This window comes from Microcebus murinus, chromosome X (assembly GCF_040939455.1).
Source record: "Microcebus murinus isolate Inina chromosome X, M.murinus_Inina_mat1.0, whole genome shotgun sequence".
NCBI lineage: Eukaryota > Metazoa > Chordata > Mammalia > Primates > Cheirogaleidae > Microcebus > Microcebus murinus.
The window spans coordinates 14,057,756-14,077,673 of NC_134136.1; the positions used below are offsets into that span (position 1 = coordinate 14,057,756).

The 19,918-nt window shown below is 34.7% G+C and overlaps 1 protein-coding gene across 1 annotated transcript in view; it reads right to left on the reverse strand.

Moving 5' to 3' along the window:
- The window catches only part of HDX (highly divergent homeobox), a 239,504-nt gene that overhangs the window by 122,609 nt on the left and 96,977 nt on the right, over positions 1–19,918 (reverse strand). Inside the window, exon 4 of the mRNA XM_012790096.2 lies at positions 19,709–19,762. Within this exon, the coding sequence (XP_012645550.1) occupies positions 19,709–19,762 (54 nt within the window). The remainder of the gene's footprint in view (positions 1–19,708; positions 19,763–19,918) is intronic.

Below are 19,918 nucleotides of genomic sequence, written 5' to 3' on the forward strand. Positions count from 1 at the left end.
TATTTCAAGTGTATATACAATTCAGTGATTTTTAGTAACTTTATTGAGTGGTGTAAACATTACCACATATAAGTATTAGGACATTTTAATTCCTCTGATAATAACTTTTATGTCCATTTACAGTTTTTTCACATTCTCATCCCTAACCCCTAGCAACCACTGATCTTTCTGTCTCTATAAATTTGTATTTGTCTTTTTTGGAAATTTTATATAAATAGAATCATACAATACTGGTTTCTCTGACTTCTGTCACATTGCATAATATTTTTGAAGTCCATCTATGATGTAGCATGTGTCAGTAGTTAATTCATTATAGGCTTTCCATAGATCTCCTTTATCATGTGAGGAAGTTCTATTCTATTACAAGTAAACAGTGTCTTTAGAGAAGCAAGAATTTTTAATTTTGATGAATTCTGATTTATCAATTTGTACTTTTAATGTCAAATATAAGTAATCTGCCTAATCCAAGGTAAAAAAAAAGATTTTATCTTATGTTTCATTTCAAGTTTTAAGGTAATTTTAGTTTCTATGATCATGTTTATGTCCCATTTTGAGTTAATTTTTGTATATGATGTGATGTATGGATCAAAATTATTTTTTAAATTTTTTTTGCAAGTGTATATTCAATCATTTTGAAGCACTTTTAAGAAGACTATCCTATTTCCACTGAATTGCTTTCACAACATTTTTAAAAAGCAATTGTCTATATATGTGTGTATATATTTCTGGACCCCATATAATGTTCCATTGGTCTATGTGTCTAACCCCAATACCACACCATTTTAATTACTGTAAGTTTTAAAAGTATGCGGTGTTATTCTTCCAATTATATTCTTTTTCAAAGTTGTTTTGGATATTTTAGGTCCTTGTAATTAACATATGAATTTTAGAATCAGTTTATCATTTTATATAAAAAAGTGAACTGGAATTTTAATCAAATTGTTCTGAATTTATAGATAATTAGAAAGAGAATGACCTCTTAGCCATATTATATATTTTCACCCATGAAAAATGTATATATCTCCATTAAAGCCTTCCTGAATTTTCTAAGCAATATTTTATAGTTTTTAGTGCATAGGTTTTGCGTATGTTTTTCAGACTCATCCCTCAGAATTTCATTAGGAGATTTTTTATTACTTATTCAATCTTATTGTTATTGGTCATTCAGATTTTCTATTTTTTTTTTTTTTTTGGTTCATTCCTGGTAGGTTTTATGTACCCAGGAATTTATCCATTAGTTCTAGCTTTCAAATTTATTGGTATATTATTGCTCATAGTAGTCTCTAATAATCCATTTCACTTCTGGGGTATCCATTGTGATATCTCCTTTTTCCTATCTGATTTCATTTGTTTGGACTTTCTCTCTTTTTTCTTTGTTAGTCTAGGTAATGGTTTTTCAATTTGTTTATATTTTTTTTAAATGAAGTGTTTGTTTCATTAATTTTTTATTTTTATCTCAATTTAATTTATTTCTGCTCTGATCTTTATTATTTATTTCTTTCTACTAATTTTGAATTTAGCTGTTGCTTTTCAAGTTTCTTGAGATGCATAATTAAATTATTTATTTGAACACTTTCTAGTTTTGTGAGAACAGACATTTATTGCTATAAACTTGCCTCTTAGTACAGCTTTTGCTATGTCTCATATGCTTTGGTATGTTGGGTTTCTATATTTTGTTTGTTTGTTTGTTTGTTTGTTTGTTTCAAAAAAAATGTTTTATTTCCTTCTTAATTCCTTCCTTTACCCGTTGGTTGTTCAGGAGTGGATTTTCCTAATTTCCATGAATTTGTATATTTTCAAATGATCCTTTTGTTATTGATTTCTAGTTTTATTCCATTGTGGTCAGATAAGATAATTAATATCATTTCAATTTTTTAAAAGAATTTTGGATACTTGTGTTTTTGTCCTAATATATGGTAAATCCTAGAGAATACCCCATGTGCTGATGAAAAGAATATGCATTCTGTAGCTGTTGAATGAAATGTTCTGTAAATGTCTGTTAGGTCTGTTTGGTCTATGGTGCAGTTTAAAGCCAATGTTTCTTTGTTGATTTTCTATTTAAATGATATGTCCAATAGCCTCTAGATGAGAACAAATACTTTAAGATTTATAGTATACAGTTTTAACTTATCATAGTTTACCATCAAATGATATACTATTTTATTTATAGTTTAAGAACCTTATATTCATATATTTTTCTGCCTCTACATCTTTATGTTATTGTTGTCATATATTTTCCTTTTACTTATGGTGTAAATCTTACATTATATTGTTATTATTTTATTAAATATGTAATTATTTTAAAGATATATAAATGATAAGAAAAAATTCTTCTACATTTACCCATGTCATTAACATTTCCAGTGCTCTCTGTTTCTTTGTTTAGATACAAATTTCTACTTAGTATCATAATCCTTTGCATGAAGGATGTCCTATTTAACATTTATTGTAATGTTAGTTTGCTGAAGATGAATTATTTCGGTTGGTATATATCTGAAAAAGTATTTCACGGTCAGTTGTGAATAATATTTTAGTTAAATGTAAAATTCTAGTTGACAGGTTTTTTCCAACACTTTAAATATCTTATTTCACTATCTTTTCATTTGTATTCTTTCTGATGAGAAATCTGATGCATCCTTTTCTTTGTTTCTCTGTTTGTAACGCATATTTTTTTCCCTCTGGATGGTTTAAATTTTCTCCTTCTCATTGATATTCAGCAATTTGTTTATAACGTACCTTTGTGTAACTTAATCGGTGATTCTTGTACTTGCACATCATTAAGCTTCTTGGATTTGTATGTGTATACTTTTTGTCAAATTTGGGACATTATCACCCATTTTTTATTCAAACAATGTTCTGTCCTCCCTCCAACTTCTTCAGGGACTTCAGTTATACACACATTGGGCTGCTTGATGTTGCCTCACAGCTGACTCATGCTTTTTTAAAAAGTTATCATTTCTTCTCTGTTTCACTTTGGATACTTTCTATTGCCATATCTTCAAATTCAATAATATTTTCTTCTGTAACACCTAATCTTTCATTAATCCCATCCAGTGTGTTTTTCACTCCAAACATTGTAGTTTTCATTTCTAGAAATTCCGTTTGGGTCTTTACATGTTCCATGTTTCTACTAATCTTGTTTTATTTATATAACTTATCAAAAATATGAAATACCGTTATAATGACTACTTTAATATTCATTTATGCTGATTCTAATGTGTCAGTTCTGGGATTTTTCATGTAATTGAATTTTTTTCCTCATCATAGTTCATATTTTCCTACTTCTTTGCATTCTAGCAATTTTGACTGGATGAGAGATACTGCATATTTTACCTTGTTGAGTGCTATATATTTTTATATTACTATAAATAATACTGAGCTTTGTGCTGGGATGTCAATAGGTTATTTGGAAACTGATTAATCCTTTCTGGACTTGCTTTTAGGATTTATTAGGCAGAATAGAACAGCATTTAATATACAATTAACTTTATGTGTGTGCTATAAAAAAGTCCATGAATTACAAGGTTTTATAGTTGGACTAGTGATGATAACCATTATTTCTGGCCCATATAAGCACCTAAGCTTTTCTAATCTTTCTAATTTTTTGGATGGTCCTTTTATAGGACTTAGTTTCCCTAAACATGTGATTACTCAGTACTCAGTGGAATATTCAAGGGTGGCCTTCTGCAGATTTTCTCAGTTCTCCTTCACTACATTTTTGGTCTCTCCAATATCTGCCTGAAAGCTCTAGGCATCCTATTCTCCATGGATTCTTAGCTCCATCATTTTGACTCAAGGAGTCCTTTCAGTGTCCACTTTGGTGCCTCCTCCCTGTGCAACATTCTGGTAATTTCTCAAGGCAGTAATATGTGCCAGTAAGCTTTAACATCACTGCTATTAATTGCATGTAGTGAACAGTCTCTAAGGTAGCAGCCCTATTATCCACATTGTCTGTTTTTCATTACACTGTATATCCCTTCCCATTCAAAATGAGTGAGAACTGTGACTTGCCTCTAACCAACAAAATATGGTAAAGGAAATAAGATACCACTCTTGTGACTGTTATTTTATCAAAGACTTTGTCTTGCTAGCAGACTCACTGTAGAGACTCTCCTTGATGGCTTGATATAGTAAGTGGATATTTTTTTGAAGTCCATATTATAATAAGCCGTGGGAAGTATCTAGGACCTGTGAACAGTGTCTAGGAACTGGAGATGGCTTCTTGAGCTGTAGGCATCCTCTTCTAGGACAAGAAGGCAGCCTCTAGCTAACAGCCAGCAGATAGCTGGCCTCTATCTCACAGTCACAAGAAAATAAATTCTTCCAACAACCTAGAGTATATCCATCCTTACTCAAGCCTCTATATGTGAATAGCCTAGCCAACAGCCTGTTTGCATCCTTGGGAGACCCTAAATAGAGGGTCTCATGCTGTGCCTAGACTCTTGACCCACATAAACTGTGAGATAACAATAAATGTGTGTTACTATTAGGTTACTGAGATTGTGGTAATTTGTTATGCAACACTAGAAAATTAATAAAATTAACTGATATCCAGTGTTTTGAAAACTTTTAGTTCATATATTTAGTTCAGTTTCCTTGTTGTTTCAGGTGGTAGCATATATCCAGTGTGTATTACTCTGTCTTGCCCAGAGGAGGAAGTCCATGCATTAGTTGTTAAATTCTAATCTAAAACAATTAAATTAAATGTGAAAATTCAGTTTCCCATTTGCACCAGCCACAATTGAAGTGATCAATAGTCTAGCCATAGGTGCTAATGAAAACAGTATTAGATAGTGGTACAGTGGTAGACTGTACCACTGATTACAGTGGTAGACACTGTAATCAATATTTGAATTGAATAAATATGTGGCAGTTGGCATGACTCAGCATTCTCATTCTTAGGCCTCATTTCAGTGGAATATGTTTTCAGGTAAAGCTTTTAATATAAATGAAATAAAAGCATTAGAGACAGCAATAATTGCAGATCATTTATGTTATAGAAACTTATTGAGAAAAGTAATGAATGATGAAGTATTGGGGATCAAAGCTAAAGAGAAGAGAGAATTGAAAGGTGTGTTTCTGTATGTAAGAGCTATTGAACATGCAAGTATTAGAATTCACTCTAACAAACCCTTCAACCTATGTTCAATTTCATTGATTTCTGCTCTTATAAATTACTTCTTTCTTTGGTTTGGATTTATTTTGCTTTTATTTTTCTAGTATCTTGAAATACAAACTTTGATGATCAATTTGAGTCCTTTTATCATTTTCAATGTAAGCATGCAGTGTTGCAAAATACCTCTTCAGCACTTCTTTTGCTATAGCCTGGAAGTTTTACGTATTATATTTTAATTTTCATTCAATTCTATGTATTTTTAAATACTTCTTCTTTGATCCACGGATTATTTAGAAATGGTTTCAAATTTGCATGCAGTTTGTTGATTTCCATGTTGTCTTTCTGATATTAATTTCAGTTATCAAATTGTGAGCAGAGTAGACACATTTTATGATTTCAATATTTTAAGCTTGTTGAGGTTTGTTTTATGGTACTGGATACAGTCTTATCTTGGTAAATGTTCCATGCGTCATTTAAAAATATGTATGCTCACCTGGAAGTTTTAGGACCACAGCCACAACCTGGGATATTAGAATGCTTCTCCTGAGGAACTAGAGCTGGTCACAGGACACCCTCCAAAACCAATGCTGCTTATTCCTTCCAGTAAGAAGCACCTACTTAAAGAGAGGTCAATTTGCAAACCCTTTATTACAATTACTGAATCAATCATAGAGGGTGTGGTCGACTCTCACCCACAAGCACTACCTACTGGCTCAGAGATTAAACAGGGAGTGTCATTATCTAAACAAAAGAAAATCCAAAAGTAAGAAGCAATATCTGCTCCAGGTGAGAAGGAATCAGGAAAAGAACTCCAGGATTATTGAGAATCATAGTGAAGCAACACCCACAAAAGAGAACACCAGCTCTCCAGAAGGAGATACCAACCAAAATCAGAATATTAAAATGATGATAAAGAATTTCAAACATGGATTATAAGGAAGAGTGATGAAATATAAGGCAAAATGGAAAGCCAATGCAAACGACAAAAATAATGCAGGAAATTATTGAAAAAAATCACTAAAAATACAATTATTAAGGAAAAATCATGCAGAAATTCTGGAAATGAAAAATTCATTCAAGAGACCAAAAAACACACTGGAAAGCCTTAAGAATATGTTATATCTGTGAGAAGAAAGAATCTCAATGCTTGAAGACAACACTTCTGAATTTTAAAAGTCAGTCAAAAAGATATAGCACACAAATAAAAAATGAAACCCTACAAGAAATATGGAATTATGAAAAGAAGCCTCACATAAGAATCATAGGCATCCATGGATGTAAAAAAAGAAAATATACAAAGTATGGAAAATATATTTCAGGGAATAATTGACAAAAAATTCCCTGGCCTTGCTAGAAATCTAGATATACAAGAATAAGAAAGTCAAAGATTCCGGGGAGACTCATCATGAAGAGGTGAACACTGTGACACATGATCATCAGACTGGCCAAAATAAAAATGAAAGAATCACTCATAAGAGCCATAAGGAGAAAGCATCAGCTAGGACTTACAGCACTATGTTGAATAGAAACGGTGATAGAGGGCAACCTTGTCTAGTTCTAGTTCTAACTAGGAATGCTTTCAATTATTCCCAATTCAGTATGATGTTGGCTGTGGGTTTGTCATATATGGTTTATATCATTTTCAGGTAATACCCATCTAGGCCTATTTTGTTAACAATTTTTATCATAAAAGGATGTTGAATTTTGCCAAATACTTTTTCTGTGTCTATTGAGAGGATTATATAGTCTTTGTTTGTCCTATTTATGAGTTGAATTATATTTATACATTTGCATATGTTGAACTATCCCTCCATCTCTGGGATGAAGCCCACTTGGTGGTGATGGATTATTTTTTTTGATAAGCACCTTAATTCAGTTTGCTAGAATTTTGTTGAGAATTTTTGTATCTATATTCACAAAGGATATTGGCCTGTAGTTTTCCTTTTTTGTTGTTGTGTCCTTTCCAGGTTTTGGTATCAGGATGATGTTGGCTACATGAAATGTATTGAGGAGGGTTCCTTCCTTTTCAATGTTGTGGAATAATTTTTGCATTATAGGCAGAAGTTCTTCATAGGAGGTCTGGTAAATTTGGGTGTGAAATCATCTGGTCAGGGACTTTATTTTTCAGAAAGGATTTTTATTGAATTTTCTATTTCAGTATTTGAGATTGATCTTTTCAGGAATTCTATTCCTTTCTGATTGAGCCTCGGGAGACTGTGTGTTTCGAAACATTTGTCTATTTCCTCCACATTTTCAAGTATATGTGCATAGAGGTTCTTAAATTATTCATAGATGATATTTTGTATTTCCCTGGCATCAGTTGTAATTTCTCCTTTTTCATTCCTGTTGGAGTATATCCGAGTACTTTCTTTTCTGCTTCTCATTAATCTAGCCAGAGGCATGTCAATTTTGTTTATTTTTTCAAAGAACCAACTTTTTTATGCCAGATATCAAACTATACTACAAAGCTGTTGTCATTAAAACAATCTGGTATTGGCACAAAAATAGGATTATTGACCAGTGGAACAGATGTGAGAATCCTGATATAAAACCATCCTCATATAGCCATCTAATCTTTGACAAAGCAGACAAAAACATACGCTGGGGAAAAGAATCCCTTTTCAATAAATGGTGCTGGGAAAGCTGGATAGCCACCTGTAGAAGGTTAAAACAGGACCCACACCTTTCACCTCACACAAAAATCAACTCACGCTGGATAACAGACTTAAATCTCAGGTATGAAACCATTAGAATTCTAGAGGAAAATGTTGGAAACACTCTCCTAGACATTGGCCTGGGCAAAGAGTTTATGAAGAAATCCCCAAAGGCAATCAAAGCAGCAACAAAAATAAATAAATGGGACATGATCAAACTACAAAGCTTCTGCACAGCCAAAGAAACAGTCATGAAAGTAAACAGACAACCTACAGAATGGGAGAAAATTTTTGCATCCTATGTATCCGATAAAGGGCTGATAACTAGAATATACTTAGAACTTATGAAAATCAGCAAGAAAAAATCAAATAACCCTATTAAAAAGTGGGAAAAGGACTTGAACAGAAACTTTTCTAAAGAAGACAGAAGAATGGCCAACAAACATATGAAAAAATGCTCAACATCTCTAATCATCAGGGAAATGCAAATCAAAACTACAATGAGATATCACTTAACTCCAGTGAGAATGACCTTTATCAAAAAGTCTCCAAATAACAAATGCTGGCCTGGATGTGGAGAGAGAGGAACACTCCTACACTGCTGGTGGGACTGCAAACTAGTTCAACCTCTGTGGAAAGCAATATGGAGATACCTTAAAGTGATACAAGTGAATCTACCATTTTATCCAGCAATCCCATTGCTGGGCATCTACCCAAATGATCCAATGACACTCTACAAAAAAGACACCTGCACTCGAATGTTTATAGCAGCACAATTCATAATCGCAAGGCTGTGGAAACAGCCCAAGTGCCCATCAATCCAAGAATGGACTAATAAAATGTGGTATATGTATACCATGGAGTACTATTCAGCTCTAAGAAACAATGGTGATATAGCACATCTTATATTTTCCTGGTTAGAGCTGGAACCCATATTACTAAGTGAAGTATCCCAAGAATGGAAAAACAAGCACCAGATATATTCTCCAGCAAACTGGTATTAACTGAGTAGCACCTAAGTGGACACATAGGTACTACAGTAATAGGGTATTGGGGAGGGGGGGCGGGTATATAAATACATAACGAGTGATATGCGCACCATCTGAGGGATGGTCATGCTGGAGACTCAGACTTGTGAGGGGAGGGGGAGAAGGGCATTTATTGAAACCTAAAAATCTGTACCCCCATAATATGCCAAAATAAAAAAAAAGAACCAACTTTTTATTTTATTAATCTTCTGTATGGTTTTTCATTATCAATTTCATTTAGTTTTTCTCTGATCATTGTTATTTAATTTCTTCTGCTGGGTTTGTGAATAGTTTGCTTATCCTTTTCTAGTTCTTTGAGATGATTCACTAGATTGTTTATTTGTGATCTTTCTGTATTTTTGGATGTAAGCATATATGGTTATAAAATTTCCTCACAGGACTACGTTAGCTGTGTCCCACAGATTCTGATAATTTGTGTCTCCTTTTTCATTTATTTCAAAGAATCTTTTCATTCCCATCCCTCTACACCAACAAAACTCAAATAGAGAACCAAATCAAAGACTCAGGACCCTTCATAATACTAACAAAAAAAATGAAGTACATAGGAATATATTTAACTAAGGAGGGAAAAGACCTCTACAGGGAAAACTGTGAAACACTGAAGAAAGAAATAGCAGAGGACATAAACACGTGGAGAACCATTCCACAGTCATGGTCAGCAGAATCAACATTGTTAAAATGTCTATACTACACAAAATTCAATGTAATCCCTATTAAAATACAAACATCATTTTTGACAGATATAGAAAAAATAACTCTACACTTCTCTTGGAACCAGAGAAGACCCTGTATAGCAAAATCAATCTTAAGCAAAAAGAACAAATTTTGAGGCATCAATTTAGAAGACTTCAAGCTATACTACAAGGCTACAGTAACTAAAACAGCATAGTTATAGCACAAGAATTAGGACATAAACCAATGGAACAGAACTGAGAATCCAGATATAAAACCATCCTCATATAGCCATCTAATCTTTGAAAAAGCACACAAAAATATACACTGGGGAAAGAAATCTTTATTCAATAAATGGTGCTGGAAAACCTGGATAGAAACATGTAGAAGACTGAAACAAGATCCACATCTTTCATCTCTGACAAAAATCAACTCATGGTGGATAAGGGACTTAAACCTAAGGTGTGAAACTATAAGAATTCTAGAAGAAAACATTGGAAATACTCTTCTAGACATTGGCCTAGTCAAAGAATTTATAAAGAAGATACCAAAGGCAATCACAGCAACAACAAAAATAAAAAAAAAATAATAGGACATGATCAAATTAAAAAGCTTCTGCACAGCCAAGGAAACTATCACGGGAGCAAACATACAACCTACAAAATGGGAGAAAGTATTCACATGTTACATATCCGATAAAGTGATGATAACTAGAATCTATATAGAACTCAGGAAAATCTGCAAGAAAAAAATCAAACAACTCTAGTAAAAAGTGGGCAAAGGGCATGAACAGAATATTTTCAAAAGACAGACTCATGGCTAATAAACATATGAAAAAATGCTCAACATCTCTAACCATCGGGGAAATGCAATTTAAAACCACAATGAGATATTACTTATCTCCAGTGAGAATGGCCTTTATCAAAAAGTCCCAAAACAATAAATGTTGCTGTGATAGTTGAAAGATAGGAACACTCATACACTGCTGGTGGAACCGTAGACTAGTACAACCATTGTGGAAAGCAATATGGAGATACCACAAAGAGATGCAAGTTGAACTACCATTTGATCCAGCAATCTGATTACTGGACATCTACCCAAAACAACAAACACATTCTATTAAAAAGACTTCTGCACTAGAATGCTTATAGCAGCACATTTCCCAATTGCAAAGATGTGGAAACAACCCAAGTGCCCATCAATACATGAGTGTATTAATAAAATGCAGTGTATATATACCATGGAGTTCTATTTATTGACAAAAAACAATGGTGAGCTAGCACCTCTTGTATTATCCTGGATAGAGCTGGAACCCATTCTACTAAATAAAGTATCCCAAGATTGGGGAAAAAGCACCACATGTATTCACCATCAAATTGTTTTTAACTGATCAACACTTAAGTGCACATATATTAATAACATTCATCAGTGTCTGGCAGATGAGGGGGATGAGGGTATGTTATATATACACATAATGGGTGCACTGTGCACTCTCTGGGGTCTAGACGTACACTCTTGAGTCGCTGACTCAGGTGGGGTAAGGACAATATACATCACATAAACATTTATACCCCCATAGGCTGAAATCAAAAAAGAAAAACAAAAAAAAAAAAAAAAAAGAAACTTCATCAGACTAACTGCAGAATTCTTAACTCAGACCTTACAAGCCAGAAGAGATTGGAGCTCCATTCCAATTTTTTTTCAAACAGGTTATTGGCCAGCCTAGAATTTTGTATCCTGCAAAACTAGATTTCATACAGGAGGATAAAATAAAGACTTTCTCAGATAAGCAAATACTGAGGGAGTTTGTCAAGACAAGACCTGCCCTGCAGGAAGTAGTCAGAACTGCATTATTTATGCATCAGCACAATAGACAGCCATGAGTGTAAACTCACCCAACAGGTAAAGGTCAAAACCCAGATTCCAAAATCTAACCCCAGTGAGATTGGCCTGTATCAAGAAATCCCAAAACAACAAATGCTGGTGAGGATGTGAAGAGACAGGAACACTCTTACACTGCTTGTGGGACCACAAATTAGTGCAACCTTTGTGGAAAAGGATTTGAAGATACCTCAAAGAGCTAAAAATAGAAAAAACATTCAACCCAGCGATAGCATTATTAGGCATCTACCCAAAAGAGCATAAGCCATTCTATTATAAAGACATCTACACCCGAATGTTTATGGCAGCTCAATTCACTATTGCACGGACATGGAAACAACCCAAGTGTCAGTCAATTCATGAGTGGATTATTAAAATTTGGTATATGTTTACAATGGAATATTACTGAATTCTAAGAAATGACAGTGAGCTAGTACTGCTTATATTATCCTGGATTGAGCTTAAGCCCATTATCCAAAGTGAGGTGACACAAGATCAGACTAATGGGCTTCACATATACTCGCCATCAAATTGGTACTGACTGATTAACACTATGATGCTCAAAGGGTGGTGGTGTTCACCAGGGATTTGGGGGTTGGAGGGGTAGTCCCACATCTAAAGGATGTTGTGAACACTGTGGAGGGGAAGGGCATACCTCTAACCTTTGCTAGGGAGAGACAAAGATATAACATGTAACCAAAATGTTAAGAATAAAAGAAAAACAAACATTTGTCGGGTGCAGGTCAGGTGGGAAGGGGGAGGAGGAGATGGGTATATATATATATATACATAGTAAGTGTGATGCACACCATCTGGGAGATGGACATACTTGAAGCTCTGACTCAAGGGGGGAGGGGAGACAGGGGCAATGTATGTAACCTTAATGTTTGTATCCCCAATAATATGCTGAAATAAAAAAAAAGAAAAAAATGTTTCAATAGACAAGCAAAGCAAAAATGTCATACTCAATAATATTAACAGAAATCCACCACATTTATCAATTCTTTCAATAAAAGTGAACATCTTGAACTGCCCACTCAAGAGACACAGGTTGGCTGGCTAGTTAAAAAAATAAAAGCCAAGTATTTGCTATTCCAGGAAACACATCTAACCCACAGGAACTCATTCAGACTCAAGGTGAAGGGATGGAAAGCAATATTACAGGCAAACAGAAACCAAATATAAGCTAGAGTATCAGTTCTCATATCAGATACCATAGTCTTCAAATCAACAAAATAATAAGACTGGGTGTAGTGGCTCATGCTTGTTTCTTAGCATTCTGGGAAGCCAAGGTGGGAGTATCAGTTGAGGTCAGGAATTTGAGGCCAGCCTGAGCAAGAGAGAGACCCCATCTCTCCTAAAAGTAGAACAAATTAGTAAGGCCTGTTGGTACACATCTATAGTTCCAGCTAGTCAGGAGGATGAGGCTGGAGGATCGCTTGAGCCCAGGAGTTTAAGATTGCTGTGAGCTAGGCTGACACCACAGTACTCTAGCCTGGGTAACAGAGTGAGACTATGTCTTAAAAAATAATAAATGATAGATATGGCCATTATATAATGGTAAAGGGAACAATTCAACTAGAGTCATAACAAATCTAATTATTTATGTACCTAAACTAGGTGTGCCCAGATTCATAAAGCAAACCCTACTTGATCTAAACAAAATGGTAAACATCAGCACTGTAATAGCTGGGGACTTCAACAACCTTATGACAGAACAGGAGAGATTGTCCAAACAGAAAATAAACAGAGAAATAATGAACTTAAACAGAACTACAAAACAAATGGGCCTAACAAACTTACAGAACATTCTACACACAAACCACTGAATATACATTTTTCTTATCAGCTCATAGGACATTCTCTAAGACTGATCACATCCTAGAACACAAAACGTGTCAAAAATTTTTTTTAAAAATAAAAATTATATCATGCATCTTCTCAGACCACAGTGAAATAAATTAAATATCAACTCCAACAAAAACACTCATCTCTACACAAAGTCATGGAAATTAAATGACTGAGCTGAATGAAAGTCAGGTAAAGAACAAAATTAATATGGAAATCAAAAGATTATTTGAACTAAATGAAAAGGGAACACAATTATGAAAACCTATGGGATAAAGCTAAAGTAGTACTTAGAAGAAAATTCATAGCCATAAATGCCTACATTCAAAACACAGAAAGATCACAAATCAACAATTTAATTAATAGTATCAAGTAACTGGGAAAGAATGAGAAAATCAATCCCAAATACAGGAGAAGAAAATAAATAAATAAGATTGAAGCAGAAATAAATAAATAAGACTGAAGCAGAAATAAATTAAACTGATAACAAAAGAATTATACAGAAGATTAATAAAAGAGGAAGTAGGTTCTCTGAAAAGATAAACAAATTTGACAGGCCTTTCACTAGAGTAAACAGGAGCAGCAAAAAAAAAAAAAAAAGGACTCAACTCAACTCTTTCTGAAATGCAAAAGGAGAAAATACAACGATACCACAGAAATACAAATTATAATCTCTAAATACCACAAAAATCTCTAGGCACATAAACTTGAAAATGTGGAGAAAATGAACAAATTCTTAGAAACATAGCCTCCCTAAGCTTATTCAGAAAGAAATAGATTTGCTGAAGATTCCAATATCAAGTACTGAAATAGAAGCAGCAATAAAAAATCTTCCAAAACACAAAAAGAGGCCTGGACCAGATGGTTTCACGCCCAAATTTTACTTGACCTACAAAGATGACCTGGTAACTATGCTGCAGAAATTATTCTATTACATTGAAAAGAAAGAAAGCCTTTCCTACACACCTTATGAAGTCATCAGCACCTTAATAACAAAGCCAGAAAAGGACTCAACTAAAAAGGAAAACTGCAGACCAATATCACTTATAAATGCAGATAAAATTTCTCAATAAAATCCTCCTCAACCAAATTTGGCTGCTTATCAAAAAATAATCCATCATAACCAAGTGGGCTTTATCCTAGAGATGTGGGGATGGTTTAACATATGCAAATCTATGAATGTAATTCACCACATGAATATAAGTAAAAACAAAGAATATATAATCCCATCAATAGTTGTAGAAAAAGAATATGACAAAATTCAGCAACATTTTATGATAAGAATGCCTTAGAAAATAGGCATAGATGGAACTTACCTTAAAATGATAAAAGCCATAAATGATAAACCTACAGCTACCATCATAATTAATGGAGAAAAATTGAAAGCATTTCTGCTTAGAGCTGGAACCAGAAAATGTTGCCTTCTATAACCACCTCTATTGAACATGGTGCTGAGTGTCCTATCCAGAGCAATCAGAAAAGAAAAGGAAATCAAAGGCATGCAAATGAGCAAAGAATAGGTCAAACTATCAATTTGTGCTAAGGAGATGATCTTGTATTTAGAAAACCCCAAAGAATCTGGCAAGAGTGTACTGGAAATCATAAACTAATTCAGGAAAGTCTCAGATTAAAAATCAATGTGCAAAAACCAGTAGCATTCATATATGCCAACAAGAGTCAAGCTGAGAATGAAATCAAAGACTGAATACCTTTCACAATAGCAAAACAGAAAATAAAGTACCTAGGAATATATTTAACTGAGGAGATGAAAGGCCTCTATAGAAAGAACTATGAAACACTGAAGAAAGAAATAGCAGAGGATGTAAACAGATGGGAAGCCATATCATGCTCATGGATCGGGAGAATCAATATTGTTAAAATGTGTATACTACTCACAGAGACCTACAGATTCAATGGAATTCCTGTTAAAATACCAACATATTTTTTCACAGACCTAGAAAAAATAATGCTATGCTTTGTATGGAACCAGAGAAGACACTCTATAGCCAAAGTAAACTTAAGCAAAAAGAATAAAGAAGGAGGCATCAATTTACCAGACGTAAAGCTATACCACAGGACTATAGTAACCAAAACAGCATGACAATGGCACAAGAACAGAAACATAGACTAATGGAACAGAACTGAAAACCCATGTATAAAACCATACTCATATAGCCATCTGATCTTTGTCAAAACAGACAAAAACATATACTGGGCAATGGAATACCTGTTCAATAAACAGTGCTGGGAAAATTGGATAGCCACATATAGAAGACTGAAACAGAATCTGCACTTCTCATCTCTAAAAAATTCAACACATTATGGACTATAGACTTAAACCTAAGGCATGAAACCATGAGAATTCTAGGAGAAATTGTTGAAATAACTCTGGTCGACATTGGCCTAGGCAAAGAATTTATGAAGAAGACACCAAAAGCAATCACAGCAACAATAAGAATAAACAAAAGGGACTTGATCAAATTAAAATGTTTCTTAATAGCCAATGAAACAATCATTAGAACAATAGACAACCTACAAAATTGGAGAAGATATTTGCATGCTATATATTCAATATAAAATTGATAACTAGAATCTATAAAGAACTCAGGAAAATTATCAAGAAAAGCAAAATTAAACAACCCCATTAAAAAGTGGATAAGGTACATGAAGAGAAACTTTTGAAAAGAAGATAAACTAATGGCCAACAAACATTTGAGAACATACTCAACATCTCTCATCATCATGGAAATATAAATCAACACCACAGTGAGATATCACTTAACTCCAGTTAGAATGGCTTTTATCAAAATGTCCCACAACAACAAATGTTGGTGTGGATGTTGAGAGAGTGGAACACTCATACACTGCTAGTGGGACTACAAATTAATACAACCTCTATGGAATTTAATATGGAGAAACCTCAAAGAACTAAAAGTAGAACTACCATTTGATCCAGCCATCCCACCTCTGTGTATTTAACCAAAGGGAATCAAAATAAGGCATTTAACTAAAAAGACATCAGCACTTGAATATTTATGGCAGCACAATTTATAATTGCAAGAATATTGAAACAACCCTGAGTGTACAGGGTCTGGTCTGCATGTCTTTTCCCCGGGCCCTGGAGATCAATCTCTGACCATGCCAAGGAGAATGATATAGTCTCAAGACTCTCTTACAGGGTGCCCAAACTGATTGAATGCCCCTCCACCTTGGTGTGTGTCTTGTTCTGCTGGAGTCTCCAGGCAAGGAGCACCAGGAAGTACTGGCACATGGGGAGCTCACAGTCCAGGCTCCCCTCAACCTGTTGCAGGACACAAAAAGGAAAAGTCTAAGCCCCGTTCCCTGTGGAGGCCTCTGTATGGTGGCTGAATTTTCTCTCTTATCTGCCACTTGTGAGGGAGGAGAAGGGGCAAAAATGAGTCTAGGTGGAGGAAAGTCTACTTTCTCCTCATATCCAACCCTCTCTCCTGGAGGCAATCCTCCCAGAATGATAGGGCTCTGAAGTCATGCAGTTCCTCTGGGACCCACTAGAACCCTGTGGCTCCTGAAGTCTGGGCTGGAGTTTAGAAATGTCTGTGTGGGGATGAGCATGATGGAACCTGAGGGGCTGAGGGAACTGGGGAGGCCAAAGGTATCTAGTGGGTAGAGAAGCAACATGGCAGGTCTGTGAGGTGGGAGGCACCCTGAGAGGGTCACACCTGCTGCCCTGTCAATAAGAAGATCTCCACTCACTGGCATCAGCAGTGATCTCCACTCACGAGCCTCACTTTGGCAGAAGGTTTGCTCCAGCAACTTGGGAGCCCACCAACAGTCCAAGATGCAAGGGAGGGAGATATTAACCAATGCACCCACCCTTCCTGCTAGCCTTCTAGCCTCTCTGGGTTAATTCCTGCCCATGACTTTCTCCTTCCAGTTCTGCTCTACGACCTTTTACTGTGGAGTCTCCTGTAGGTTCAGGCATCTTTCCTGCAGACCCTCACCCAATCTGTTTGTCTTTTTGTTTTTTCTCTTTCTAAAATTTCTCCTTCTTACACAGATGGTGTGGCTGGTGCTGTGATTTATCTGCCATCTTCCCAATATCAGATGTGCCTCTTCCTTCTTGCCTGAAGATTTCAGACAAGTCCACTGTCACTTAAATTGGTGTTCTCCTATAGGTATTGCATCATTTCTCTTTGGCTGCTATCAAGATTATTTTCTTTGAATTTAGTTTTCAGGAGTCTAATTATGATGTACCTAGGTGTGGATTTCTTTACATTTTTCTTGTTTGGAATTCATTCAACTTCCTGAATCTGTGGGTTTGTGTTATTTTCTTCCAAATTTGGAAAGAGTGTAGTCATTATTTCTTTGAGTATTCTTTCAGTCCGCACTCTCTCCTCTTCTTGTAGGATTCCAATGATACAAATATTGGATCTTTTGTTATTGTCCAACACAACTCTGAGGCTGTTCATTATTTTTCAGTTTATTTTCTCACTGTTGTTCAAATTGTTCAAATTTTACTGATCTGTCCTCAAATTCACTGACTCTATCCTTTTCCATATCCACATTAATATTGTGCCAATAGCAAGTTTTTTCTTTATCTTTGTCATTGTATTTTAACTCTATAATTCATATTTATTTGATTCTATTTCATATCTTCTATGACTTTTTTGAGATTTTCTATATTCTTCATTTGTTCCAAGATAACTTGTAATTGCTTTGTTAAAGCATTTTTACAATGAGTGCTCTAAAATCTTTACCAGATAATTCCATCATCTGATTCATCTCAGTGTTTGTGTCAGTTGATTATCTTTTATCACTCAAGTTATGATTCTCCTGGTACATGATATGATGGGTAATTTTCAGTTGTTTCCTAGACATTTTGGCCACTACCTTAGGAGAGTTTATTTAAATCTTTTTTATTTTTGCAGGCAGTCACCCAGTTATGTTTAGTACATAGGTCTTAGCTTACTTTCATGAGTTATGAGTCTAATGATAATTCAATTTTCAAAACCTTCACGGTGTTAATATCATCTGCTTGATTTATTTTGTGCCACTGATGTTTTCACTGATCATTGATCATGCCACCTAAGGAGAGAGAAAGACTTTATCTAGCTCAGGCACTTGTGAGGAGATCACCCCTGTTGGTGCCACCCAATAAACCAGTGTCTCCAGGTGAGAAATTGATTCTCCATCTTTAAGGGATGGATAGTGGAGTTAATGGGTTTGGTGCTTTTTGTGGCTTGATCTCTCTTCTTGGTGCTGACCAGTCACCTGATTCTCGAGGCGGGAAAAAATATTAATAATTCTCTGGCTTATAGAAGCAAAGTGGATGCCCAGGCCAAGTTGCTTGGTGTAGCAGTATCTTTCTTCACATTGTTGCCTGGTGTCTCCAGGTGAGGGAGGGAAATTTCAGGCCCAGTAAGGAATAAAAGCACTTCTCCTGGCTGCATATTATCAGCAGAACTTTCAATTGATCTCCTTTGCTAATGTTGCCAGGCTTATTTAATGTTGTTTATGGGATTCTTGCCTCATCTGGACCAGAAATGAATCTACTCAAGCTACCTTGATAGGTTGAGGGTCATGACTTGCCTGGTTTGAGTAGCCCTATACTGCTAAGTGTGGGACAAAACACCCTGTGGTTCCTCTACATCCTGGAGTTCTTAACCAGTGCAGTGCCTTCTTCTTTATACAATTCAGAGTATTCCTTTGATGGCCTCTTTTATTATTTCCAGGGTTTATAGTTCTACTCTGGGGAAGAGAAGACAGAAAGGAATCTAGACAGTACTACTAATACTGAAGTCCTAGCTTCAGTTTTATTTATCCCCAAATCTATCTATCATATCATAACTTGAGTTATAATTCTTAAAGGCTACTCATGACTGTTTTATGGTTAAAATTCTTCAATAGTTTCCTATATATGGACCAATTACATACAAATCTCCTGGAGTGTAGCTAAAATGCAGTCCTACACAGACCGACTGAATTAGATGCTTTTATAAAAAAACAATTTTACTGAAGTTCTGTTATATTAATATAAAAATCATAACAGATGTAGGAGAAAGTCTGAGAACAAAATAAGGTTGTTAAAAATTAATTACTCATCACCTTAAAATACTGAATTGCACTAAAAGGAAATTATAAGGTAAATTATTTAATACTGATTGAGATATCTTATATTAGCCATGATTCAATTGTATGATCAAATTAACTGGGCTAATTAGACATAGAAAAAAATTATGATATTTTTATGAATTACTTTTGAACGCTTTCCAAAACCAAAAATATTCTGGCCACAGATTATATAGTGTGCTCATTATTATATTTTATTTAAGATTGCCTTTGTGGTATATATAAATATTATTATCTAAAAATATGTCCTTTGAGATAATGTTGTTTTATCAAGGTTCAGTTTTTACAGCTATACATAAATCATAATTTTTCAGTGACATTTCTATGAACAACACAAGGGAAACAAACTCATTTGCTGCTTTAAATGAAAGATTACTTACTGCTCTTTTTCTAGAACACCCTGTAATCCAAGGCACAGTAAGGCTTCCTGAAATCTGTGAAAACAACAAATGGAATCTCAATAAGGTATGCATTGACACTACTTGGAAGGTTGATCAACACCAAAGGATTCACACAAGATGTCAACATAAGTCTGCATTGAGAACATATTTCCCACAAGGAAAATATTGTTTCCATATTAAACTCAGCAG